This window comes from Erpetoichthys calabaricus, chromosome 14 (genome assembly GCF_900747795.2).
Source record: "Erpetoichthys calabaricus chromosome 14, fErpCal1.3, whole genome shotgun sequence".
Lineage (NCBI taxonomy): Eukaryota > Metazoa > Chordata > Cladistia > Polypteriformes > Polypteridae > Erpetoichthys > Erpetoichthys calabaricus.
The window spans coordinates 27,080,360-27,108,200 of NC_041407.2; the positions used below are offsets into that span (position 1 = coordinate 27,080,360).

The 27,841-nt window shown below is 39.4% G+C and overlaps 1 protein-coding gene across 1 annotated transcript; it reads right to left on the reverse strand.

Annotated features, from left to right (window-relative positions):
- On the reverse strand, window positions 1-27,841 carry si:dkey-237i9.1 (SEC14-like protein 1). The gene is made up of 16 exons (XM_028819049.2): window positions 27,490-27,841; window positions 26,340-26,431; window positions 14,967-15,116; window positions 11,585-11,716; window positions 11,317-11,445; window positions 9,035-9,275; window positions 8,691-8,800; window positions 8,410-8,599; window positions 7,807-7,895; window positions 7,656-7,726; window positions 7,401-7,572; window positions 7,188-7,322; window positions 6,560-6,694; window positions 6,186-6,434; window positions 4,096-4,274; window positions 1-3,142 (listed from the first exon to the last, which is right to left on the reverse strand). The coding sequence occupies exons 2-16, from the start codon at window positions 26,400-26,402 to the stop codon at window positions 3,037-3,039; spliced, it is 2,151 nt and encodes a 716-aa protein (XP_028674882.1). The 5' UTR covers window positions 26,403-26,431; window positions 27,490-27,841; the 3' UTR covers window positions 1-3,036.

Here is a 27,841-nt window from a genome sequence, read left to right on the forward strand (position 1 = left end):
TTGTAATTCAAGTTCAAGTTTTATTTGCAATGTGTAACCTGTACATTATTAGCCAACGTGTAACCAGTACTTGTGCTTGATCACTCAGTAACAAATATATATTAAAAAATAAACAAACAAACTGATCAACATGTGAAATGTCACGTGGTTCAGCACCATTGTAGCTTGATAAAATTTAGACTTGGATTAAAGGTCTCCTCAAAAAGTAAATGATTCTATACACTTTAACTAGTAAATAATTACAATGTTTATTGAAATCGGACAGCTGTCCCGATTCCATGCTGTGTTGTTCCCTCCTCTTGCTGGGGAAGTGCAATACACTTTGTGTCATGGATAAAATAAAATGTCACAAGGAGGACGGTCCTCGGGGCACAGTGTGAGGGATGGAGCCTTGTTTATGTGGATTGGACTGCAGTCCGTTAGGGGTGGCAGCAGGTAGCTGGCATGGAAAGTGGAGCTCACTTGCTGTTCCCAGATTAGGCAGTTACAGGCATATTTCAGCCATTTTAAAAGGCATTCCACACAAGGGGGAAAAAAGCTCCTTCTATTTCAAAAAATATGATAACACAACATTCATTTTGAATGAAAAACATTAAACGTTGAGAGAAAACTTCCCCTCACCATTTCCACATGATGTTGAAAGGAATGAATGAATGAATGATAGAGAGAGACGATTAAAAATGGTGTAAGATTGCTATTTTCTGAAGCAATTTCCTAGCTTGTTTCCCTGGGTTTGTGCGCTAAAGTTAATATCCTGATAAGGATACCAAAATACCAGTGGGTTGAACTAGTGAGGAAAAGAATTTGCTTCTACCACACGTCCAGACTTTACCACAGCGTGGCTGAAGAAGCTCTGGCCCATAGGTCAGTTCTACGAGATTGGCAGCAAGATGTTACAGTGGCTTGCTGAAATATTCATTAGCCACTTTCACTCACAGAATACAAGATATTATTGGTTTAATGGTCGATAAATAAAGTTGTTTGCACTTACGAGGCAACCCGGATACATCTGCCATGTTGATGTGTCACATGTGATAAGAGACTGGGGTAACGTCAAGTGGATTGCGATTCTAGAAGTCATGATTTCGGTTGAAGACCATCTGTGTTTATAACCTTAGCCCTTGCATTCACTGTAACAGATGCAAACTGTTCCTGAAAGTTATGAACAATTCCCTCCTTGCCTAGAAAGCAGAGTAGTTTGTGAATTTTGGAGTCTTCCAGATTCTGAAAAACTAAATTTTGCAAAAAAATGTTATTGAAAACTCTCAAGCTAGCCGAAGCATTACCTACTACACCATCTACGTCTTTCTATAATGAATTTAGACTTTTGTGCATTTGACCTAACCTGAAATATTTACAGCCGTATTAACAAATAAGCCAATTCACAATACAGATTGAGGTGGGAATATGCTGGATTGAAGAGACAAATTCATATTTCAGTCATGAATTACTTTGTGCCCAGGGAATATTTGGCATGTTAAGATGTAATGAGCAAATACAATCACACACACACTCACAAATAATGGTAAATACATTCACACAAACCCATGCAGCAGGAAAACAGAGCAAAAATGCAACACTGACACAACATCTTTATCAAAAACCATTGGCATAAACATTCATAAACAAATATCCCACTTCCTTTGGATCTAAAGTGCGCGGACCTTTAAAGGTAAAGAATTAGAACACTTCTAGACACCCTTTAAAACCAGAATCAGAACCCACAACTTCCACCTAAGTCACAAAAGTTTCAGATTTTGGAAAAATATATATATATATTTTTTTTTTAAACTCTTTAATTCCAATTTTTCTTCCACTGACAGTGGAATATTGATTTTTTTTAAAAGGAGGTAGTCCCTCTTGTTCATTTTTCCAGTGTTATTAGCCAGAACGCTTACGATTAAACTAAAGACAAGTAACAGGATCGATAGAGCCGTGACTCTATTCTCATTCACATGCTGTTTCAAAGGAGGTTGGTGGGCTAAACAAGATTAATCCCACTGGGCAGCATTCAGAATGAGTGTTAAAGTCCAGATAGTCAAGACCATGTGATGCCATATGTATGCTCAGTAAGGAAAGAATGAGCACACCCGGGGGACCAACTAAAAATCATCCCACATACCTTCAATTACACCTCTAATTATTCCACATGGGACACAGCCTGCATAGCTTTTATCCAAAGATTTTCAGCTTGTGTACTAGAGACGCAAAACAAAAGTAAACCTCAGTACAATCTTTTAGTTTGGGTTTAGCCTCACTAGCCCTTTAACACAAATAGTTTCTGCTATCTTGACGAGGAGACAAGCTCATTTTTTGCAGGTACATTTTTCTATACAAATTAACTTTATTAGCTTGCAAAACATTTAAAGATGGCTCGTTAGTTACGACAATATAAATACACAAACTGTTATAAACATCAGCTTCAACGTGTGGTCTACAGTCTAGTTCTCGCTCTACTTGCCTCACCGTACTCAAGTCAAACAAATCAGAAGGCAAGGTGACAAAAGAGCTTCAGGAAGCCAATCAAAAAAATCCTACGACAATGTAAGCAAGTAGCCATGGCTACACCAATGACTTTGTGAAACCCCTGCTTCACCTCGTGTCAACAACATGCGTCTATTTCATTTATGACTTCCTTTCATGTTTGGGTTCACAGACAAGACAAATTCAAAACCACTACTGAAGGGAGTAAGAGCATCAGCAGCAATTCTGCATTATGGAACAATGTACATCCTGTCACTTCTTAGCTCAGTAGACATTCCCTGTATTACCAAAACATCTTGGAATATTTGAGCCAAAAAGAAAAATGGGATAATAATGCTGGAGTACACCTCCAGGGTGGCCTCTGGCGCAAGTCTCATGGGAAATGTAACAGACCTGCTCTTAAACAAATGTGGAAAGAATAGCCCTTGAAAAGTATCATTCAATGTCCAGGCCTACATCCAGCGGCCATCTAGGAAGTAAGACTAGCATGCAGAAATGTGCTTCGTGAGAGTGCAGCGTGAGACAGAGGAAGACTCGAGATCAAGCTCCCCCCTATCTGGAAATCATGGAGCTGGACTGGGATTGGCTGGAGGATGTTGTGACGGCACTTAGCTGAGAGAAGCCACTGTGGCTCGATTCTAGGCTGGTCATGGAGCCCCTGAAACAAAAGAACAAAACATTAGCAGTACAGCCCTAATCAGCACAACTATTAGAAAACAGAAAAAAACAGAAAAGAAAAGCACATCTCAGTAGCCATTCACACATATCATTCCCTGTAAAGTCTTGTGCAAAAATCATCTCAGGCATTTGCTTGCTCCACATCTGGTTATTTCTAGGATCGAGGTGAAAGATGCACAAAACGTTCATAACATCCTGCATCAGATTTGGTTTTATATTATCCAAGTAAAAATACATTGGTAGAAAAATAACAAAAGCTGATGAACTGAATTTTATTCTTTTTTTAAAGAATGGAGTCAAACACAAAAGGGCAAAAGTCTCAAGGTGCATGTTTCTGAAAGGTGCACCCCACCAGGTGAGTGCTGCATGTCCCCCATTTCTGCTCTGCTTTACTGACATCTGAGTGCACTGCTGGTTAAAGACAGCAGCTCTGAAACAGACACTGCACACATGCGTCTTGTGGGAACTCGGATTCCTCCCTGGCTTAGATAAAGATTACACCCATTAGTTCAAAATGTACACTATTTGCAGATACAGTATGTTTCAAATAGTCAATCTTAAAATGTACAAATCTGATGAAATTTATAGCTAGTTCCTGACTTGCATATGCATTTACCCCTAGTCTGTAATGACTGGTTCACTATAATTAATGCCAGTGGCAGTTGCCTTTCTACATTGTGATTTTTATAAGCTTTACTCAATAATTTACTGGATCTAAATATGGGTGAGAAAAAAAAAAAAATATACCATTCCCAAGAACTACACTTTGTCTTGATCTGAGAAATTGCAGAGTTGAGTTTCTTGGTCTCGATTTACTCACATACACACACACACACACACACCTCAGGAAATTCCAAGTAAATTTCTAGATTTCAGGTTTGGAAGTAATTACCCTGACAGTATAGAACAATTACATTTTAGCACAATTCTTACCGAAAGTCTTCAGATGCTAGAACCTCAGTGTATAGCATAACTTTACATTTGTGAGAGGAGACCTGCAGAGTAGCAAGAACATCATCCACACGTGGCAGACTGGTTGTGGCACAAGCCGGCATGCTATGAAACTTCCACTGTAGGATGTAGAAGCCAGGCCAGCGAGTAACATGGGAGCCCTGCATGGGGAAAAAAAACAAATTGAGTACCATATATACTTGCGTTTAAGTTCTCCCGCAGATAAGTCAATGCTTGATTTTACCGTATAATTTGAGGAATTTTTATAATGTCGGTTGTATAAGTTGAATGCGGAAAACTCACGCTATTGGTCCAAGAGATTATGATATGCTAACTCCCACCTGAGAGAGTAACCACTGAGCACACTGCCTTTTTTTTGTATGTATTGTGCCTACGTGACCACATGGTAATACCCAAACTATTCTGAAGCGACGTTTGCACTGTTTTGTATTTTTTGTATCTCACACCCTCATACACCTTCATCGTAAGAGCATCCCTTATCTACGATGGAGCGTTCGTTCCATCGTTCAGAAGAAAATATGAAGCTGGTTTTAAATTAAAAGTCGCTGAAGTGGCAAAAGAGACTGGTAACTGCGCTGCTGCAACAAACTTTAATGTATCTAAGAAACTGATGCGAGATTGGAGGAGGCAAGAAGATGTAAAAAAAAAAAAAAAAAAAAAAAAAAAAAAAAAATTTTGAACGAGCATATAAATCAGGGTGTGATTTTATGATCAATTTTTCAGGTTTCAAGACCCGACTTATAAGTGAATATATACGGTAACTGAAATACTTCTGGGCAATCTTCCCAATAATTTTTTTTTTTAATTATACAATATTTTTATCTGAAATAAATCATACAAATGCAACTTTTCAAATGCTGTATCACAATTCAACCCATTTCCAAACTAAATGGGGGGGGGGGGGGGGGAGAGATATACTGAATTTTCTAATATGATCAAACTGTTAATGTAATGATCTTTGCTTTCAGGTTTGGTGAAATAAATTACAAACGCCACCTAAAAACGTTAAAGAATAAAAATTTTTAAATGTCATGAAATGTTTCAATTCGAAAAAAAAGGAGAAAAAAATTCTGTAACATAAATTTAGAAGAAAGTTTAAAAACGTATTTTCCTTCTTAGACTGTAATAAATGAGTAGGTAATCACAGTACACATCAGGCACCAATCCTTTAAATGGCATCAATCATCAGCACTTAGATTAAAATAAAAACCAGCAGCCTGTTGTATCCAAGGTTGACTGCACAACACTTAATAGATACACATTTATCCACAAGGTCTCGGCCTGTTCTGAAGCCACTCACCACAGGCCCACTACTACCCAAATCATAGTCGCATGATGCAGTGCCCGTCGCTTTACATAACTAAGATACAATACTGTTTGTTTCAAAAGATCAATGTAACTCTTTGCAAAATACCCAACAGTTTGTTAAATACTATAATGCCAGAAATACAGAATGGCAAAAATTTAAAAAGTTTAATTAAGAGCAAAATTTCTGAAAATTGTCATTAATACTGCAAGGATCTGTCCTAGGCGGAGGTGCCATCAAGATAGCAGAGCCTACAACACAGTCCCAAGTGGGATCTCCTAGCCTGGGAACTCTACATCTCATAGTATTACTGGGTTTCCTAATATAAATAAGACACAAAAAAGGACTAAATTTAGTGCTATCAAAGGACGTCAGGTGATGGCAGTACTACTCTATGCTAGAAGATATTGCATCAGAGACTCTGCTATCTGAGAGAAATAGATTCCATGTTCCTAAGTCTTGGAAAGTTTGCTATTTAAAAGATACAAATAAGGTGGGAGGGGCTATGGGTGTATCAGAAGATTCTCCACCCTAATGGCTTTGCAGTTGTCAAAAGCCATTCCTGATCTTACTTCCACAAGTAATTCCAGGATGGCATGTAAAGGCCTCCACCTGATAGCATAGCACTTCAATTAGGAGCGCAAGCTGGGGAAACATTCAGAAAAATAGAGGGAGGAAAAAAAAAAGACACAAAATACACACGCGCACACACACACACACACACACACACCCACCCCAGTCTTACCTGCACACTCTCTCCCTCTTTGCAGATTAAAGGTGATGCCACCAGGCTGTAGTCCAACCCTTCTAGCCAGGAACGGTCTATTAATTGGGTATTATTTCCTGTCGGAGATGTGATGCCATGAGCACTTAGGGAGTCTTTCTTTGGCTGAGGTTCCTTTTTTGAATGGAAAATACTGAACACAATGTCCCCTTTGCACACATCAAAATCCCAGGTGATTACAGAGGAGGCATCAGAAATCACAATTAGTGTCTGTGGAGATAAAATATCCCTTTATTATGACTGTTAAAATAATTCAAGAAATGACGTTAAAGCTGGTGACATTCCACCCCTAGGAAGGATCCACACTTTGACACCATCTTCAAAGATGCCCATACCTCATGTGGTGCTCCCTTGAAAACACTTGCACACTGATAGATGGTTTCTGTCCAGAGGCGGATGTCCTCTGCCTCCAACTCCTCTGCAGTCCGGTAAAGACTTTTAGGAACCAGCCCTCCTTCTGGCACATCACACTGTAAGTATAAAAAGCTTCTTAAGTTATGATACCATACTTCAACTGTTTCACAACAAGAGCTGCTTTAGATCATTTCACATTTAATCCAACAAACTCCAAACTGAAACAGAGCATCACTGCTTAAAATCATTTAGCTTCATTTAAGCAAGTTTATTTGCGATGCTTCACTTTGTTCAATTTCTGCAACATACAAATTCCACCTTTTGTTTCAATGGCATGAATACTCTTTACCAGCAGTGAACAGAATTTGAATTACAGCATTCACCAACTGCTATAGTTTTAAGATATACAGAGAAGTTTAATAATGTGCACCAGTTCTGCAGATATTCTTAGAAGACACTGACAAAAGTCTCCTAAATCCACACAGATTTTTCCACCTTCAGTTTATCATGGCAGATGAAATGCACTCAACCAAAATACTTCCTTGGCTTCTGCAAAATCTGTAGTAGATGAAGGGTATCTATACACCATAAAAGATCAGCCTTACTCACCAAACAGTCCCCACCTAAGAAATCAGGAATGATTTCTTTGTCGATGTAGTCTAGCAGCCCTCCAGGGGACTGATAGTCGTTACCAGCATAGATGAGAAATTTCTTCCGAGTGTTCTCATCAATGAAGGGGCTTACCTGCAAAAAGACAGATGTCACATCTCACAGAGTACCGGGAGAGGTGAACAATATAGAACTACTATTAAAGCAACCTACCAGGGTCCAAAGCACAGGAAACACTCGTGGGGCCCGCAGAATCAACAATCTTCCAAGGGTTTCTGGATAGTTCCCTTCTACTACTTCAATGATTCGAAGAAGTGCCTTGACCCCAGGCCTCCAGAGGTGCCTCATATTGAGGCCTTCCAGGTCCACAAGACAAGTCCATGAACTACAGACACACAAGTGAGACACATCTTAAAACAAATTGTTAGCCTCTTATCAATGATGGTAAAATTTGACAAAGTATCCTGCCTTATTGGTCTCCCGAAAACTTTGGTATTCTCCTCACAACGCCTCAGGCCCTCCTCATTAATAGATAAAACCTGAAAGTCAAGAAAGATTAGTAAAATAGCATGAAATTAATTCTTAGTGAACAGCCTAAAGCTAATAATTTATTCCTTACATGACGGAGCAGTGACTCTTCTCCCAAAGCCCTAACCAAGCCTTTGGTGTCCATTTGTCCAAGTCTTAGCACATACAGAGGACGCCCATCTGAAACCAAGAAAAAGCAGTATATATTTAGTGGGGGCATTTCAAACGTCACACAATTTATATAAGCAAGTCCAGAGAGTCAACACAAACACTATCTTTTCAGATATTATCACACGATGAATGGTGGATATCATTGGAGTGGATATTAATTACTGGAGTCATTTTCAGTATGAGCCCAGTTGTGAACAGAAGCACAACACAAAGCCAAAGCCAGTCAAAACACCTCCATTGGTCTAAACCTCTTGGTTATGGGTTTACAAATGTTTTAGTTAGCCACTTCAGATGATACTAACAGTCAAACCAGAATGAGGATATAGCGCAACAAATTATGCCATACACCACCACCGCTCGCAGTCATAAAAGACATTTATTTTGAAATATGTACAAGCTACTAATGTAATTGAGGAAGTTAGGCTGCTATAAACAACTTTAGGGACTTTATTCCCAGTATCTATTTTTCTGTTACGAGCATTATTGACAATTATAGATATGCAAATGTATTTCAGACTCAAACCTTTGTCATGGTGGTGCCATCCACCAGCGTAATAGTCATGCAGTACTTGTGGAGGGTTCCAGGTCTGCAGGAGATAGTCCACCTGATGCTGTTTTCTCCAGGTTAGCGACTGGCACAGGATTTCGCGAGCTTTGTCAATGTTAAAGTCACGAGCACGCAAAAAACGAAGAATATGTTGGTCTTTGGGAATCTAGAAAGACAGTAACTCATCAATAGTGATCATCCTAGGAAAGACCTATGGGAACATCTTTGACATAAAGAAATAGTTACTACCGCCTCACCTTGCCCTTGTGCATCTCCTGCAGCCATTGGCGCAGACGAATCAGACAGCTTTCTTGGAGGGGAGTGAGATCTCCAAGATAACGTTTGATGTAATCTGCATCCAGTTTGTCTGAAGAAACAAATTCAGATTAGCTTCTATATATACCCAATTGAGTTTGCAACCCACTCTTAACCCCACTCCCTCCAAAACCAACTCAACCTATACCAGTGCACTGCTAACAGAACTTTAAGAAATAGGAGTATTCAGTGATAAGGTGGTTTAAGTGAGCAGGTTCATCATATGTGTACTGAAAACTTACTACCTAGATTCCTGGCAATACCCAACAGGAGCAGGACAATTTACCATCAGGAGTTCCAACCATCTGCTCAGTCGGGCTCCCAGAGAGGCTTTGCGAATCCTTGCTGGCATGACTGTCCTTGGAAGAGGTACAAGGGATGCTGACTGGAGCAGAGACAATTAATGCTGGTGTAGAAACTGTGTTAGTGGCAGTGGTTGCAGGAAGAGCATGGGGGCTCCAGCGTGGAATGAAGGTGACTCCTTCTTCCTCAAGTTCTTTCAAATAATACTCAATAATTTCTGTGCCCTGAAAAAAAGAAAATTTCATGTAAGACAATGTCACAGCGATTGCTTGGACAAAAATACAGAACAGAAATGTGAATACTGCTGTTGTGGCTGCTACTAAAATATATATAAAAATAAATTCTTCTATTAGACCAGATTTAAACAGACTGTTAAAACCAACAAAAAACAGAATTTAGGGCGTAATGCCAAGGAGAAAGTTGCCAAGTTTAACGCTGAATCCACCATTCATGTGTACTGCTCATATAAAACAGTTAGTACAGGTTGTTCCAGGGCTCTCTAAATCCCTAGGCATCAATTCATTTGTGTGACATTCTTCAACTCTATTGACCAAATGTTCCATTGTCCGCATTTCTCTTGTTGCACTTGTCCTTGCAATGTTCTATTAAGAGCAATTGCTACAGAATGTATTCTCAGTACAAAACAATGAAAATACAATAAACAGAAAAAATGAAATTATGTTCTGGTGCAGTGAAATCTACAAGAGCCTCTGTTGCTGCTTGCTTAATATATTTACTACTTTAAATCTAAGCTGGAGGCTGAATTGTAATTACCTGAGCAATATAATAGAGTCTATAGAAATTTTGCTGTGCTAAACACTCAATCAACATCTAGCAAGTAAAGAAAAATGCAGCTCACAGCACAAATAGTTCATTACCTTTACTGTCCACATTCAGCAAAACTCCTGACATTTTAAGTCCCTTGGCCAAAGCACCGTCTTAAACAGGCTACCTTGCCGCTTCAGAAGGTTGGATTTAAATCCTGGCCAGGTTATTCACATTGTGGAATCACTGCATTCTCCACATGTAGGAGATTTTCCCTCATATTTCAAAGAATAAAGTGTAGGTATTGAATGCATTTCTAATTATACCAATCAATAGGCCAGAGCCCTAACTAGGCTCTGCTCTGCCCACACTGCTTCCCTGACTTTGGTTTTCCACTGATATTAATCTTTTAAATACTGGTTTAAATGTTGCATTGATTTCAAGCGGAAAATTAACTTCTCCGTTACTACTTTATGTACTTCTTAGGAGGATTCATAATGACCAGTTATTAATTACCATTTTACTTTGTAAAAATCTGGACAAAATAAGGCAGGTTTAGGATATTTTGTTCATAAAAGATTAGTCACTCCGGCTCTACTTAAATATGTTCTAAAATGTGGATCAGTTTCACAGAACTGACACTTGTGTATATCTTTCTTTTTAAATAGAGGAACTACATTAATTAGTATTAAAGACCAGAATATGGTATCATGCATACTGCTACATTTAATTCACCCATTCCTTACAGATAAAAGCTAACATGCATTCTTGTTAATTTTAAAAATAAGGAACTGGTCTCTAATTTAAACAGTAGATGCAATTAAAATCTGCAGCTATTACTCCCCTTCTGGGGACTCTTGATCAAGTAGTCCTGATGTAAAGCACACAGAAATTGCTAAACAAGGACATAACCAAACCCAAAGCTCAAATGAAAATACAAAGCCGCCTTCAATTAAGAGGGGCTGAAGTGAAAACCTACGGCTGCTGTTGTAGTTGCACAGGATCAGAATTGAGGCCTACTGTTGAAGAGAAACAGACAGGACTCTGCTGTAAAGGACTCTGCAAAACAGACGCCTCGAAAGATATCAGTTGTATCCTGTCCGACATCATGTTCATTTTCATGTTAGTCTTAGTTTGAATCCAAATATCTATTTAAATAATTTGCAATCTGTGACTAACAAAGATGGACTTTTCAGGATGCGTTCATAGATGGCCTACTGTCTCCTAACTCTTTTTTTATGGGTTTATTTTACTTATTTGGCTGGCACTTTTATCCAAGGTGACTTGCAACATGGGAGATATAAATAGTTAGATTTCTTGTTTTTTCCAATTGAAGCACAGGTACATGAAGTGACTTGTTCATGTTCACAGAGTGCCAAGAGAGCAAGATTTGAACCTACAACCCAAGGGTTTCAAGTCCAAGGTGCAAAACCTTAAACAACAAGCCAAAATGCCTGCAAGATATAGATCTACAGCGACAGGCCTTATTGTCCTGCGCACCTTTTTAATATTGCTGGTGTACTGCTTCATGGCAATTTTTTCCACTGTGCTTTCAAAGCCAAAGAAGGACTTGATGTCCAAACTGGCAGATTGTTCAAAGCATGTCCAGTCTTCATTCTCTGGATGGACCTAACAAGAAGAAACACACAATGTCATTTTTTGAGAGAATCAAACCATAGCCCTCCTTCACAGGGGAACATGAAATATCTATGTGGAGCATTTAAAACTGCACAGTTATTGTCTGCCCAGAAAAACAGAGGTCTTGTACCGAATAGTAACAATGCTCATTGATAACCACTCTGCTGGAAAATGTTTCATTGTAGGCATCAATCTGCAGTGTACGATCTCTCCGATTCAGTGCATTCTTCTGCACAAAGTAGACATAGTCAACCCCAGCAATCTACAGGGGGAAAAAAAAAAATACATTAGAGGGGAAGCAAAGAACACAAGCGTTTCCTACACTGTACACACCTGACCAAAATTACATTTCCATGCAAAAACAGCATTCAGAAAATAGATACAATATATATATATAAAACTACAGAGCAAAACGGACAAACTAAAACTCTGGCATAAGTATATAAAAAAAAAAAAAACACCATAAGCCTTAAAAAATACAATAGATTTCTATAAACAACCTTCACGTAGAAAAATACTTTACACATTTGTTACAATGTAACTTTTAAATACATTAATTGAAAAGCTTTGAGTTACAAATGTCAAAAGGCACCCGGAGGCACTGAATGCTAACCATGCCAATGTGAACCAAGTTCTAAAAGGAACAGCACTAAGAAAAAGATGAAGGAAAAAAAAAAACAATACAAGAAGAAGCCTTCAAGTCGTATTCAATTATTTAGGTAGAGACTGCGGTGTGTTTCCGAGATCAATACCACTCTTAACTTGTACACTCACTCCCAGCAGTATATTCACCTCAGTACAAACAAAATGAGCTGCTTTTACGCTGCTAAATGTTTAAATATCTTGTTAGGACGAACTTGCAATGGCAAGGTGAACATTCATTCTAAAAGATGCACTGGGTGGTTAGCTTAATTTAATCCGAAACTTTCATACTAAAATATAAAGAGATTTAAGAGAAAAAACAAATCACTTTTTGGTACAAATAAATTGATCTTTATTGATTCTGGCATGCACAAGGGGATACAACATCGCTATTATCTTCTACAAAATGCAAAATAATAATCAGCAGGGCGATGCAGAACGAAACATTGGATAAAAGCAGAGCACCAATTAAAAATATAACTAACAGCTCAGATGCTTCAACCCACTCTGGAGAGTTTGTGTGTGGTACTAAAATGTATTTATATTTATTTATATCCACCACAGATATATTAATGGATAGTTATAATGAGTAAGCACACAGAGATCCTAGTTTACTAATCTGTGACAAAGCTGGGGTGATAGTAGCATTACTGAGTCAATTCATGACCAGTCAATCATTTCATGGGAGACGTCTACATGGGGTTTCCCCTCACATCCTACAGACATGAATTGTAGGACAACCGGCAACTCTAAAATTGTCTACTTGTGACAGATTAGGTGTACTATGATGAGTTACATCTCTGTTCAGGATATATGCCTGCCATGCATTTGATGCATCAGCAATTTTTGCACAACTTTCAAATGAGGACAGAAATGGTTTACATGCAGAAAATTGTTAAGAGTTCAAATCTGCCACCAGGTAAGACCATCTATTTTAGCACGTCTTTAAACAAACAGCTGAAATTTCATATAGCCTTCTGCAATAAAACGGGGGTAAGGTCAGATAAGCTGAATGGTGTTTTCTATTAAGCTAGACATCAAGCCCGTTACAATAACGGGCGTTAGAACAGTAGTGCATAAACATGAGTAGGAACAGTCTATATTAAATGGCAAGGGACCGTCTATTTTCTGTTACAGTAATCCTGGCTTGTATGTGGCTGTAATATGTGTCACTGTATTGTGTGCCTTTAATTTTCTCTCGCAGTAATACGTCTCTCCAGCAAGTACTGTGCAGTTCCCCAGCAAGTATTTTAATCTGTGCTGGCATGCAGGTGATTATTGTATGTGTGGCGTCTTCCCAGCAACGGATTTTATGTGCGCGAAAATAAATCTACTTTTAAAAGTCATCCTATTGTAATATCATGAAAATTTGTATATTTAGGAAAACCCCTTCAACGACTGACACTTTACCGGGCCAAGTTTGTTAATCGCAAATCTGACATCCTCAGAGTGAACACTTGCACAACAACAAACACTAATCACACCTCTTTGGGGAAGCTGGTCTCCGTGTCTCAGTACCCGATTGGATTTTTCGTGTGTTGTGATTTAGGTCTTACCTCATTTACCGAAATCCGATTGGATCGGCCGCACGATATTTTATAGGTCTCACCCTCTCTGTCTTGTGTGACGTGTCAGGCGGCCTTTGAAGCATCTGCTTTGAAGCGTCGCACCATGCCCCGCACATGCGCATTTCACCAGAAGACACACACACACGGACGCATGTGTATTAAAGAGGATAAGATAACGTATTACAATGCATTATTCTTTATTGTGGTGTCGGAGAGTGGCGACATGTTGGTCATACATGCAAGTCAGAATTTCATTCTCTCCATGTGACAATACCATTACTACTATGACTGCTAAATTGAGTGACTTATCCAAAGCATCAGAAGCAGCTAAGCCAATACAGATACATTTGAAAAGAATTCTTCCTTAAGCAATTACATATCAAACTGAATTTAGCAGGAAAGTTCTCCAATATACAAAGTGATCCATATTTCACATTTTTGTGAACTATAAACAGAAAATACATCTTATGAAAGACATTTTGGTTTCATGGCAATCTGAATAGGTTCATCAAGCAAACACTTCATATATAAACCCTTGGGAATAATAAAGTATCTATCTAAAAAACTAAAGGAATGAAAATTTTGCCAATGGACAGAATACTCTCTTATGTGTGGAGTACATGCATAGAAAGTTTATCCTTAATCTACGTTAAAGTATCTATCTATCTACGTAATGTAGGGCGACAGGGTGGCACAGTGGTTACAAGCTGCCAATTCCCAGAAGGGTTAACTGTCCGTGTGGAGCTCGCCCATTTATCCGTTCCACTTGGATCAAGTTGAGCCATTTGAATTAACTAAGCAAATGACCGCAGGTGTCCTGCAATAGACTGGCGTCACACTCTGGGCTGGCTATCCGACTTTCTGCGTGATGTAGCTCTGATACGCTTCCATTGCCCTCAAGCAGGTCACTGGTTCAAAACACAGGTGAGCAAATGAATTGAGGCACAAAACATATGTAAGGTGAACTCTGTTGTAAGGAATTCTGACCTTCATTAAATGACACTATCACATTGGAGACAAAAAAAATCCAAAAAAAGGCTGCAGCATTTATTTTAAAGATAACAGTAGAAAAAAAAAAAAAACAGGACAGATGGATGGGAGTTGAATCTTTTAGCCTACATGAAAAGCAGTGCATTTGATGTTTTAATTATCCATTTGACATTTTTTCAGAACATATACTTCATATAAACTTGAAATATACACTATATTATTCCAAGTAGAACAGATTCCTTCCAAAAGGAACTACCCAGCAGGCTAGCAAACTAACAGCTGGTCATATAAAGTTTTCTGTCAAGCAGTTACCCGTTTTAACAATCGAGGTGCATCCACGTCCAGCTTGCAGCGCCTCTCAATCACCTCAATGGAGCCATCTTCACTCTTGTATTCACTTTTTATTTCACTACCCACAAACACAGGAATCAAGTGGCAAGTTGGAAATCGCCGTTCGTAGGCCTGAAACAGAAGTGTACAGGATGATGAGCTGGATTTAGAGCTATTAGACCACATGCACCAATTAGTGGCCACCACTGCCATGAGGAACAGCCTCTAATGAACCACTGCTGCTAGACACCTAGTTTGCTACTGACAATTTTTTTTCTTGCTTTTTTGTTCCCTACGTCTGGAGGGCTCCTGCCAAAAGCACAGTCAGCTTGCATCTGCACTTTCGCAGAACACATTTATGCGTGACATGTCCTCTTAATCATCATCCCCACACACAGACACTCAAGTATGCATCACCTCTGCAGGAACTTTCAAGTACACCCACCTTGCATACACACCTCCCACTTGCATTACAACTACTTCAGACAACTGCCTGACTCATTGTGTTACCAAAGCAAACAACTTGAAAGTTACGAAAAGGTCCTCATCCACAGGACTGCTGGAGTTAACGCAATATTCGTGTGCAGCACAATGGGCTTCACCGGGTTTTGTTCTTCACAATCCTTTCTATACCTGCGACAACCATAAAGATTAGAGCTTTCACAGAACATGCAACGGTTTTATCTAACATCCTGACATGTCCAAGCCAAGAGACAGTAAAAACTTTTCTGTGCAAGAGTGAATTTTTAACCACAACAAATAGTTGGGTAAGCTTGTGATGCGTGTGTTAAAAAATAACAGCATTTGATAAACTATTAAAAAATCCAATCATTCATGTTCAACAAACTGCCCATCTTTACTCAAAAATAACAGAGTGTGACATGAACCAGGCTTAAGTTACAACACAGCAACTTTCACCCAACAACCTGCCATCGCAAAGCAACGAACAGGAATTTATACTCAAACAGCTTCTTACCCTTAGTAGAAACCATAGCTGTAACACTTGCCCAGTTACCATTACAATGGCCAGAAGCCTGTAAATTCATCTAGTGTCCGGTCACCAGTGAAAAATTCATTATAAGGTGCAGCTTTTTAGCTATACCTGGTTATCGGGTAGTGAAAGGGGCAAAAAACTGTTTCCCCAATACAGACAATGTGATGTTTGCATGGACAACCTCTACACTAAATAAAAACTGAATTAACGTTTACATTTTTTTGAACAACGCATACACTTTCTTACAAAATGGATCTCACTTTTCTTTTTAATGGATGCAGCACTAGACTGGTGACACTATTGGCTGCTGAACTCCTACCCATGTCCATTTTTGTGTTTGTAGGGTGCCATGATGGCAGCCTCATGGATCAAGCATCTTGGATTAAAATCCTCCAGCTGGACACTGTTCATATGCATTTGGGCATTCTCCTTGGTCCCATGTGAGGTTTCCACAACCTCTAAAATATGCAGGTCAGGTTAACTGGCAATTCTGGATTGACCTCTGTCTTGCACCCTATCTTGTTGGGACTGGCTCTGTACCCAATGAGATTTAGAATGTTATGTGTAAGTTGTTTTTATTCAGCGTTTTCTACCTGATACACTAACAACTACACATTACAGTAATCCCTCGCTACTTCGCGGTTCACTTTTCACGGATTCACGACTTCGCGGATTTTATATGTAAGCATATCTAAATATATAACGTGGATTTTTCGCTGCGTTTCTGCGGACAATGGGTCTTTTTACTTCTGGTATTTGCTTCCTCAGTTGGTTTGCCCAGTTGATTTCATACAAGAGATGCTATTGGCGGATGGCTGAGAAGCTACCCAATCAGAGCACGCAGTTAAGTTCCTGTGTGCTGCTGATTGGCTCAGCGACGGAGTGCTGCATTAACCAGGAAGTCTCATCTCACTCATTCAGCATTAACGTGCTCTTGCTACTGCATTCAGGGGATTATCACCTTCATCGTCATCATTTTTACTGCGCAGCATATTCATCACCATCATCACGTCATATATAGCTACGTGTACTTCGCTATACAGTAAGTGTAAACTTATCTACTGATTTCATATTGTTTAGCAGTTGTCCCTGTTATTAATAGAGTAAAGGGTGGGTTGTAAACAATACAGAGAGGGTTTAAAAACGTCCAAATACACGTTAAATAATTAAATAAATATGGTGTCCCTACTTCGCGGAAATTCAGTTATCACGGTCGGCCTTGGAACCTATCTCCCGCGATAAGTGAGGGATTACTGTATACAGTTTCTGTCAGCAGATACCATTTTTTCTTTGGAAAAAATGTCTTAACATTCAGTTATTATTATTTGCATTTTTTTTTCACTTCCGTTGAAAATTCTAAGACAAAATCTCTAGACATATGCATGCAATTAATAAAAACAGAAAGAATAAGAATAAAAGTTGTTTAGGAATGACAGACTATGAAGTCCATCCATCCATTATCCAACCCGCTATATCCTAACACAGGGTCACGGGGGTCTGCTGGAGCCAATCACAGCCAACACAGGGCGCAAGGAAGGAAACAAACCCTGGGCAGGGTGCCAGCCCACCGCTGGGCACACAGACACACATACACACTAGGGACAATTTAGAATCGCCAATGCACCTAACCTTTGGACTGTGGGAGGAAACCGGAGTACCCAGAGGAAACCCACGCAGACACAGGGAGAACCCAGGAAGCGAACCCAGGTCTCCTAACTGCGAGGCAGCAGCGCTACCACTGCGCCACCGTGCCACCCCAGACTATGAAGTACACATTCTAAATAAGACTACACAAAGATGCCAATTGTGACTGTGTTACAACTTGAAGGCAGCACCTTACAGAAGTTGTGGGAGTGATCTAGACAATTAAACAGAGCAGCAGACATGCTTGCGCATCATCATGCCACATTTTACCCCTGGCAAACCTTCAATTATATTACAAGTGCCCCAGACCTGTATTAGAAATCTGTTGTTTTGGTAGATATCAAAAATGTAGTTTTATAAAAGGTGTCCTGCCCTGATTTAGTAGCACCTGATCATTTCAGGTTAGTTTCTGATCACTACATTAACCTGAACTTAATAAAGCTGGTTCAGGAATGGATACATGAACAATACACAACCGCTCGCCACTACCACATGACAAACTCTGCAGTTAATGCCATTTTTTTGTCTGTTGTGTACATGCATATTCTAAATGCTTTCAAGGGGTTTTAGGTGTAAATGCATATGTTGCTATGTCTGCCAACAAGAAACAACTCGGCTCCCAGCGGACTGATTGTTGAAATTTGGCACACTTTTGTTTACATTGTGATACTGAATAAAGAGGACAGTAGGAGAACCTTTTTTTTTTTTTTTTTAAATTCAAAATCTCCCATTGAAAATCATTGTTAAATTTTCAAACTCATCTCTCTACTATTTTATAATAAAAAAAAATCTTGGGAGATGAGACTTTTTATCCTGCGACGAGAAGTGATCTTTTGAAGAGACTTTTTGGAATGAGGTCCCGTGAGACTTTTAACATGAGATTCTTTCAAGTCACGTCATACTTGCAACCTTTGGAAGCAAGTCCTGCGAGACGGTGACTTTTGCCATTAGATTCTTTCAAGTCATGCCCTACTTACAACCATTTTCAAACAAGACCACATTCCTGTCACCTCTCAAGTCTTGTGAACGCTTTAGTGAGACACACTTCTTGCGCTTTCAGCTCTTATAAATTTTAAGGTTTTCCTCGCTTTAAGTTCCCAATTAAAGAAGGCGTATTATGTCCAAATCTTATTGAAGAATTTTATCACGAAGGGTTATCAACAGAAAAAATGAGTACACAGGCAATCCTAGCACCAAGAAACGAGGAAGTTAAACGAATTTATGGCAAAAATTACGATCTGTAACACGACAAAATGGTTAAACACGTATCAACAGACTATGCTGAAACAGTTGGTGGTGATTGTGTGGAAGAGGAAAACAACTTCTTACAATATCAGAGAATATCTACAACTGTTAACACCGTCCAGTCATCCACCACACGAACTACTGAAGAAAGAAGGATGTATCCAAGAAAGGTAATGTAGTAAATCTGGATAACATTAGACACCAAAGGAGATCTCGATATGCAACTCGTATTAAAACGTTAACAGTTTCCCGTTAGAATAGCTTTTGCAAAGACAATTAACAAATCTCAGAGCCAAACATTTAAAAAAATTATTTTATTTAATAGAGAGAAAGAAACAAAATGCAATCATGGGCAGTTACACGTGGCATGGATGCAAATGTAACAGTGCACATGAAAATTAAAATCTGTCTAAATTGTACATTCACATCCCCATACGCGAGCAGCAGAACCGCAAAGAGGCTAGGGCATAGCGCAGACAGGGGGGTTGGTGGGCAAAGCCCCCTAGTCGATCTTAAAACAAAGACACAACCTAAGGAAATTCAGTTACAGTTCACTTTAATGTTTCTAATTAACCTTGAGAGAGAGTTCTTCAATTAGTATATTTTCCTGTTTATTCGTCTGATAGTCACTCTGGAGGGCAAAACAGTAAAATGCCAGCAGAGACACCGGTGCAGCAGTGGCTTGTGTCACCATCAGCCTGTAGAAGCCGTCATAATGACTTCAGTGAATCTCAGTCACAGCAGCTCACTTCTGCTGCTGTTTGAAATCATACTGGGCAAGTAACATAACCTCTGTGACCATAAAAAAAATGCAATCAACTTTGCTTATGTGGAAATGAAGAAGAGAAAATGGGCTCCCTAAGCACATACCAGTAACATGCTATGTGGTTAAATATGTACTCAGTTCTTACACTGGGCCTTATCTACGCTACCATGGCTGTCTGTCTGTCTGTCTGTCCAGGATTTTAAGTCACCTGTAGCTCTCAAATAGTTTGACCTACTGACCTTAACTTTGGTACACATAATCTATGTGATGACTACTATCTGCTTTCGGGGTGGTGATTTACCTCCAAGGTCAAAGGTCAAGGTCAAAACTCAAATAACCTGTAGCCTGAAATTTTTATACTACACTGAAATTCTGCACTACAGCTTTATATTAAAAGTGAAGAGTTTTGTAATTATTACTCCTTTTATTTTTGTTTTATTTTATTGGGGAATTCGCGACCTGCAGGGTGGCACATGCGTATGGACGCCATTCTCATCACTACCACCTTCGCCGTCACTTCCCCTACCTCTTTACATCTTATATTATTCTTGAGGCAGATTGAAGACTTATGTGCCAGCTTAAGAGAAAAATTAAGGAAAACATACTAAGTAATTGCAACATAAAAATTGATTTAATCAGATTTAACTCTTATATCATTCTTGAGGCAGATTGAAGACTTATGTGCCAGCTTAAGAGAAAAATTAAGGAAAACATACTAAGTAATTGCAACATAAAAATTGATTTAATCAGATTTAACGCGAAAAGATGCCGATGAAAGAAGAGAAGAAGCGGGCCGTTAGGGTGGCAAAAAGAAGAGCTTCTCAGGAAGCAGCAAGCGCATCAACCTCTGAGCAAATGAATGCTAAACATACGGAGAAAGAGTCAGAAAACAACAACTGTAGGAATGCTGCGCACCGTTACCGCTATTCAATATTTCTCTGACACTATATATTACTGGCAAAGCATCACAACTACCCTTTATCCATTGTGGTACAATGCATCCAACAATTTTACCTTGAGACTTAAATGAACATAGATTTTTGAACAACAATTATTCATAGGCCCCAACAACTAACAAGAGCACATCAATCAGTGCCAGTTTTACATCACTTGAATTAAACATAGCTGTCTATGAAGGCCACTGAAATCCAATCTGAGGTACAGTGCATCCGTAAAGTATTCACAGCGCATCACTTTTTCCACATTTTGTTATGTTACAGCCTTATTCCAAAATGGATTAAATTCATTTTTTTTCCTCAGAATTCTACACACAACACCCCATAATGACAATGTGAAAAAAGTTTGAGATTTCTGCATATTAAAAATAAAAAAATTGAGAAAGCACATGTACATAAGTATTCACAGCCTTTGCCATGAAGCTCAAAATTGAGCTCAGGTGCATCCTGTTTCCCCTGATCATCCTTGAGATGTTTCCGCAGCTTAATTGGAGTCCACCTGTGGTAAATTCAGTTGGTTGGACATGATTTGGAAAGGCACACACCTGTCTATATAAGGTCCCACAGTTGACAGTTCATGTCAGAGCACAAACCAAGCATTAAGTCAAAGGAATTGTCTGTAGACCTCTGAGACAGGATTGTCTCGAGGCACAAATCTGGGGAAGGTTACAGAAAAAGTTCTGCTGGTTTGAAGGTCCCAATGAGCACAGTGGCCTCCATCATCCGTAAGTGGAAGAAGTTCGAAACCACCAGGACTCTTCTTAGAGCTGGCCGGCCATCTAAACTGAGCGATCGGGGGAGAAGGGCCTTAGTCAGGGAGGTGACCAAGAACCCAATGGTCACTCTGTCAGAGCTCCAGAGGTCCTCTGTGGAGAGAGGAGAACCTCAGACTATGAGAGGAGAACTCTCAGACCATGAGAAAGAAAATTCTCAGGTCCGATGAGACAAAGATTGAACTCTTTGGTGTGAATGCCAGGTAGGGCTGCACGATAACAGAAAAAATGATTATCACGATTATTTTGCTCAAAATTTTTATCACGATTAATAATGACGATTATTCCTTTGGTAAATGAAGTCTGTGACCAAAGCAGTGTAGCCTCGGCCAGTTATTCACAGATGCTGCCCTAATCATATTAGCTGCGTTGTCCGTTGTGACGCACACAAGTCTTTCTTCCACCAAGCCCCAAGCGGACATCGCTTCTTTGAGGCCCACTGCAATAAACTCCGCTGTATGGTCTTGTGGGAAAAAACGAAGTTTGCAAAAGCTTGCTTTTCATCTCAAACTCGCTGTCAATAAAATGAACTGTCAAGCTCAAATATGGTTCCGCAGTTCTGCTTGACCATAAGTCGGTCGTGGCAGCAAAATATTCAAGGCTGAGCCTGAGAATTTCTCTTTCTATTTCTTTTCGGCATTTCGCATACAGCGAGGGCAGCGCAACATTGGAAAAATGGTTGCGTGAGGGAATGCTATATCTTTTATCAAGTGTTGCGATCATTTTATTAAACCCCTCACTGCTCACGGTGGTTATTGGACACATATCCTTGGCTATATGGTACGTGATCGCCTCTGTTATTTCCCGGTTGTCTTTGCGAGCTAGGCAGATATGGTATTGCGTTGAACAATGTCTCTGATATTGTTGTCTGTGTTGTGGATTGGCTGGTAATTTTTTGTTGTTGCTGTTTGTGCCTTCAGTCGTTGAAATTCTTGATAGTGTACTTTGTGGTGGCTTTTAAGGTGGTTGATGAAGTTTGTTGTGTTACCTTGGGACGTTTGGACGGAACAGGAGCAAAGTTTGCACAAGACTCGTACCTGATCAACATCACATTCCTCGAAATCGAAATAGTTCCAGACAACTGAGTATGACCCCTTTTTAGGAACTAACGATCGCACTTCTGCACGTTGCTCCGCCATCATATGTTTATTCTGACTAGTGCGTTGCTCCGCCATCATATGTTTATTCTGACTGACTGTTATTGCTGCTATTGACTTCTACTGCTTCAGAAAGCGCTTGCAATCTAGACGCAGTAACGTCATAGTGACGCAGTCCAATCCGTAAACTCAGCCCATAAAAAACAGTTTGGTCTTTATACTGTAAAATCGCGACGATATTTATTAACTGATCGTGGGTCATAAATATCGTTATCATGAGAAAAAAAAGATTAATCGTGCAGCCCTAATGCCAGGCGTCACATTTGGAGGAAACCAGGCATCGCTCATCACCAGGCCAATACCATCCCTACAGTGAAGCATGGTGGTGGCAGCGTCATGCTGTGGGGGATGTTTTTCAGCGGCAGGGACTGGGAGACTAGTCAGGATAAAGGGAAAGATGACTGCAGCAATGTACAGAGACATCCTGGATGAAAACCTGCTCCAGAGCGCTCTTGACCTCAGACTGGGGCGACGGTTCATCTTTCAGCAGGACAACGACCCTAAGCACACAGCCAAGATATCAAAGGAGTGGCTTCAGGACAACTCTGTGAATGTCCAGCCAGAGCCCAGATTTGAATCCGATTGAACATCTCTGGAGAGATCTTAAAATGGCTGTGCACCGACGCTTCCCATCCAACCTGATGGAGCTTGAGAGGTGCTGCAAAGAGGAATGGGCAAAACTGGCCAAGGATAGGTGTGCCAAGCTTGTGGCATCATATTCAAAAAGACTTGAGGCTGGAATTGCTGCCAAAGGTGCATCGACAAATTATTGAGCAAAGGCTGTGAATACTTATGTACATGGGATTTCTTATTTTTTTTATTTTTAATAAATTTTCAAAAACCTCAAGTAAACCTTTTTCATGTTGTCATTATGGGGTGTTGTGTGTAGAATTCTGAGGAAAAAAAATGAATTTAATCCATTTTGGAATAAGGCTGTAACATAACAAAATGTGGGAAAAGTGATGCGCTGTGAATACTTTCTGGATGCACTGTACATTTCTAACTACATGATACCGCAAAATGCCACTAAATAATTTATTTTATGTACTTTTCTGAAAAGAATTTTTGTACTCTAATTATATTGTGTTATCACTGTTATTTCTGAACATGACTCATTCCTACAAAAATACTTAACAGAACACAAAGAGCGAGTTTCAGTGACTGCTTCTCTGACAGCCTAGTACATCTGTTGGTACTCCGCAAGGGTGCTTGCTGCCCATCTCCTCTAAATGACTGCAGGAGTTTATAGAAGGGTCGAATTATCCTGAAATTTACAGATGACTCTGTCATTGTGAGTCTTTTATAAGATAAGGAAGACAACCACACACTTACAGTACTGTGGGTGAGTCTACACAATGGTGTGATCTCTCCAATGTACGACAAAAGATATGGTGGTAGAGTTCAGGTGCTCTCCACCATCCACCATCTTAACTTGCGGTTATGGGAGCACAACACAAATATCTGGGAATGATCAATGATAACAAACTAAACTTTGATCTTAAATCAGAACAAATATGTAATGTAAAAAGGGGGCAGTCACAACTTTTCTTTCTTGGGGAAACTCAATTGTTTTAAAGTGGACAAAACCATGATGACACTTTTTTAGAAGTCCTTTATTGAATCCATTGTTACATTTGCTCTGTTTGTTTGGGAACATCTGCAATAAGAATACTGTATAAACCATCTATAAACATTATAAACAATTAAATAATTAGCAGTAAAACTATATTGGTTCACAGCAGACCTCTCTCACTGAAATGTATTGCACACAGGTCAGAAAGAAGGCCAACTTAATTCTGTCAGACAGCAGCCATCCTCTTTTCTCTGAATTCCTGCTGCAGCTGCTGTTGCCGTCAGGCTGCAGATTTCAGTTTCCAAAGGAAAAGAGCAACAGATTTAAAAACTCTTTCATTCCTAGAGCTATAAGTATTTTAACTTCTGTTACTAGTAGGGATGCTGCTACATGTTAAATTCTACATTATTGCTTTGTGTACTGTTGAAAAGTAATCATTCTCCTTTGTATTAATCTTGAGCGTGTGTTTATTGGTTGTCCAATACTGTTTATCTATTGCATCTCTGTAACAATGTCTTCTGTTTTTTGTGCTTTCCTGCTGCAAACAAATTTCCCTCTGGGATAATAAAGTCTGGCTAACCTGACTTAGTAATTACTTACAAAAAACTTTCAAAACACTTTAACTCACTTGATGCATACATTTTCTAACAAGTTTTTATTTTTGCAATTTAAAAACTTCAATAGTCGTATATAAATAAAAACACTTTGGGTTTTCTGCTGTTTTCTAGTCAATAATCATGCTCACCTTCAACAGGAGAAAACAGGAGGTCTCATTCTCCAAAGCTACTATCATCTGAACAATTCTTTGATGGCCCCTTAAACAAACACCTAATAAACAAGCAAGAAAGTCTGTCTGAACCGATGTCACCACAACACAATTGCCAAATGGGAGGAAGAGTAAATATCCAAAAGCTAGAGTGATTAATAAAAAAAATGCATGAACATAATTCGAAAATTAAGGAAAACCCTAAAACCAGAAATTCTAAAATAATTCAGAAAAAAATATATATCAACGTTATGCGAAATGTGGCAACACTGTCACATCATCCACACGTGATTGAGACTACTATTTCTAACCGGAATCAGAAGTGGAGAAGACGTTTTCATTCCACATATACCAATAATTTCCAATGAACTCCCTTTTGAATTCAAGCGACTTCAATCACCAGTACATCTTGGATTTGTGACGTTCCATAAATAAAGTGCAAGGACAATCACTTCAAATTACTGGAGTTTACCTCAAAGAACCGTGCTGTTCACACAGCCAGCTATACGTCGCCTGATCCAGCGTAGGATCAGCAAAGAATGTGTTCTTGCCTGTAGTACTAGGGTGTTGTACCGTGTTAGCCATTATGAATGTAGTGAGAAGTCAAGTAAAATGACCCCTTTTATTGGCTAACTAAAAAGATTACAATATGCAATCTTTCGAGGCAACTCAGGCCCCTTCTTCCATTAATGGCAAAAAGAACAAAAAGTTGTGTGTCTCACTCTGTTATTCATTAATATTAGCAGTTTGACTTTTGAGCAATACACGAATAACAAATTCATTGCCAAATAATAAATGGAAACAGTTTCTCTGTTTTCTAATCCAAGCGACAGCTGGGCATACCCGCTAGTAGTTAAGTATAGTTAAATCTCGTTTACACATACAGTAATACTAAACATGCAGAGTCCAAAATTTCCAAACAAGCACAACTGTAAGGTTAAATATTTCACACAAGCCATAAACAAAGTAACAGATTTGAAATCATCCTGCAGATGGGATGGAGATTCAGCCATTTTTCACAAACCCCTAAATGAAAATTTTAACTGACAAGACGCAATGTTTCTGCTGTATATCCTTCATCACTTATTTTCAGGAAGGAAATAGCTTTTCCCTGTTTTCCCTTTGCAACTGCAAGCTGAAGTAGCCATTAGCTAATGCCTTTGGATGTATTGTAAAGCTCACATTTAGGATGTTGCTTCCTGATAAGCATCTCTTAATCATTATAGGCCTCATTTTTCCTGTTTTCAGCTCCAGGTCTCTTTTTTTGTAGGCATTTAATCTTTTAAAATAACAAACCTGTGCCTCTTATATTTTATATTTGTGAATTTCCCATTGGGATTAATAAAGTATCTATCTATCTATCTACCAAAACTAATACTTTCATTTTACTTCCTGCTGTTTAGGGATGTTTATCTCCTACATAGCCCCACACACACACGCCACCAATGCCAGTTTCACTTAGCACAGATTGAACAACTCACCGCCATGACCAGCTCAAACGGGTGTTTATACACCCGTACGGGTGACTGATATTTTTGCACCATCTTTGATGTTCTTCACTCAAGAGCAAACCCTAAAGAGCAAGACAAAAACACAAATCATAAGACCTTCATGGAGGAATTCAGCATTAATGCTCCGAGAACAAAATTGTCCACAGGCAACATCACAAGGACAAACAAGTATCTGTTCTTGGCATAAACGTAATGGTGGTGTGACCATCATTAGTAGAAAGCCAAATTAAAGGATGAACAGGCATGCATACAGAGAAGCACAAGGACATAGGTCATATGTAAAACAACAAGAACGCAGTTCAAGAGCAAAGATTACAAAATACACTGGTAATGTTAAACCTGACGCTGATAAAATGATCTACAGATTGTTGTCTTCCACGTTAACAAAAGGTGGACTCAAGACCTTTTTTTTTTTGGATTTGTGCGGTTCTCTTGGACGTTTTACTAGACTGGACGTTATATAACAAGGTCTTGATGCAATCTGTTGCAGTACAGTCTAAAGACATGTGACTAGATTAACTGGAAAATCTAAAATTGCCTCCGTGGTTTTGCATATTAGATTTGGGAGAGGGGCGCTTAGCGATGAAATTCTGTCTGATGGAAAGTGCCCCGGCTTTCCGGAAAAACAGGTTCAAAAAATGGTAGAGCAGCCTGTTTAGGGTGGGCAACAGGTCCGATTAGATTGCAGGCAACTGTTATTAAGTGTTTAAAAGAAAAAAAGAAGAGAACGCGCATCGCCAGACAACACTGACATCTAGCGGTTGAAATGTCAAAAAGATGTCATTTCGGCTGCTGTCCCTGGTCACGTGCCACCCTTCTGTTTGCATCATCAGACGGAACAATCATATTTACAATATGAGATATCCGTGAAAATTAACAACACATAACGGTCCATAAGACACCTCAGCCCAACAAGTGTACAAATATTTGTTTTACATGAAACAAGGCATACTTCCCTCTGTACTGTATATACGTTACGTTTCCTTGAGGTTGAACAGAGGTTGCGACTAGTCAGTTGGAAAATTTGTTTAAAATACCCTGCCGTTCTACCCGAGTGTTTTATGGCAAAACATTGGAACAGATAGCCGCTCAACATAACGACACCCCGGAGCTACTCAACTCAGAACGCCATCGGTGGCCTCTTCTTGCTTTCCCGGTGCTTTTCTTCTTTAGTCAATCATTTTATTTCACCTAGTCGGCTTTCCTCGCTAATCCTCCACAGGTTCGTTTACTGGTCTAGTTCTCCCCCTCCTCCTCCTCCTCCTCCTCCTCCTCTTCCTTCTCTTCAGAGAGATATTCCGGTTTGCCTTAGACTTCCCTGTTCTCTCCAGTGTTCCCCCAAAATCCTTCTACAGGGACCGTACTCTCCAGTCGATTTAGAATCAGCTCTGCCTCTCAGGCCGAACCGGTACAGTCAGCTGAGTAGGGCCGTGTGAACCTCGAAGGAGTTAGTGGTGTTAAAAAAAAAAGAC

Bases quoted from the DNA above. Each gene is read 5' to 3' on its own strand.
- si:dkey-237i9.1 (XM_028819049.2), bottom strand. From the start codon at position 26,402: ATGGTGCAAAAATATCAGTCACCCGTACGGGTGTATAAACACCCGTTT. The intron at 11,446-11,584 runs GTACAAGACCTC...TCTTCTTGTTAG, and splicing joins ATGAGCATTGTTACTATTCG to GTCCATCCAGAGAATGAAGA. The intron at 7,323-7,400 runs GTAGGTTGCTTT...GTCTTTTTGCAG, and splicing joins TTCCTGTGCTTTGGACCCTG to GTAAGCCCCTTCATTGATGA.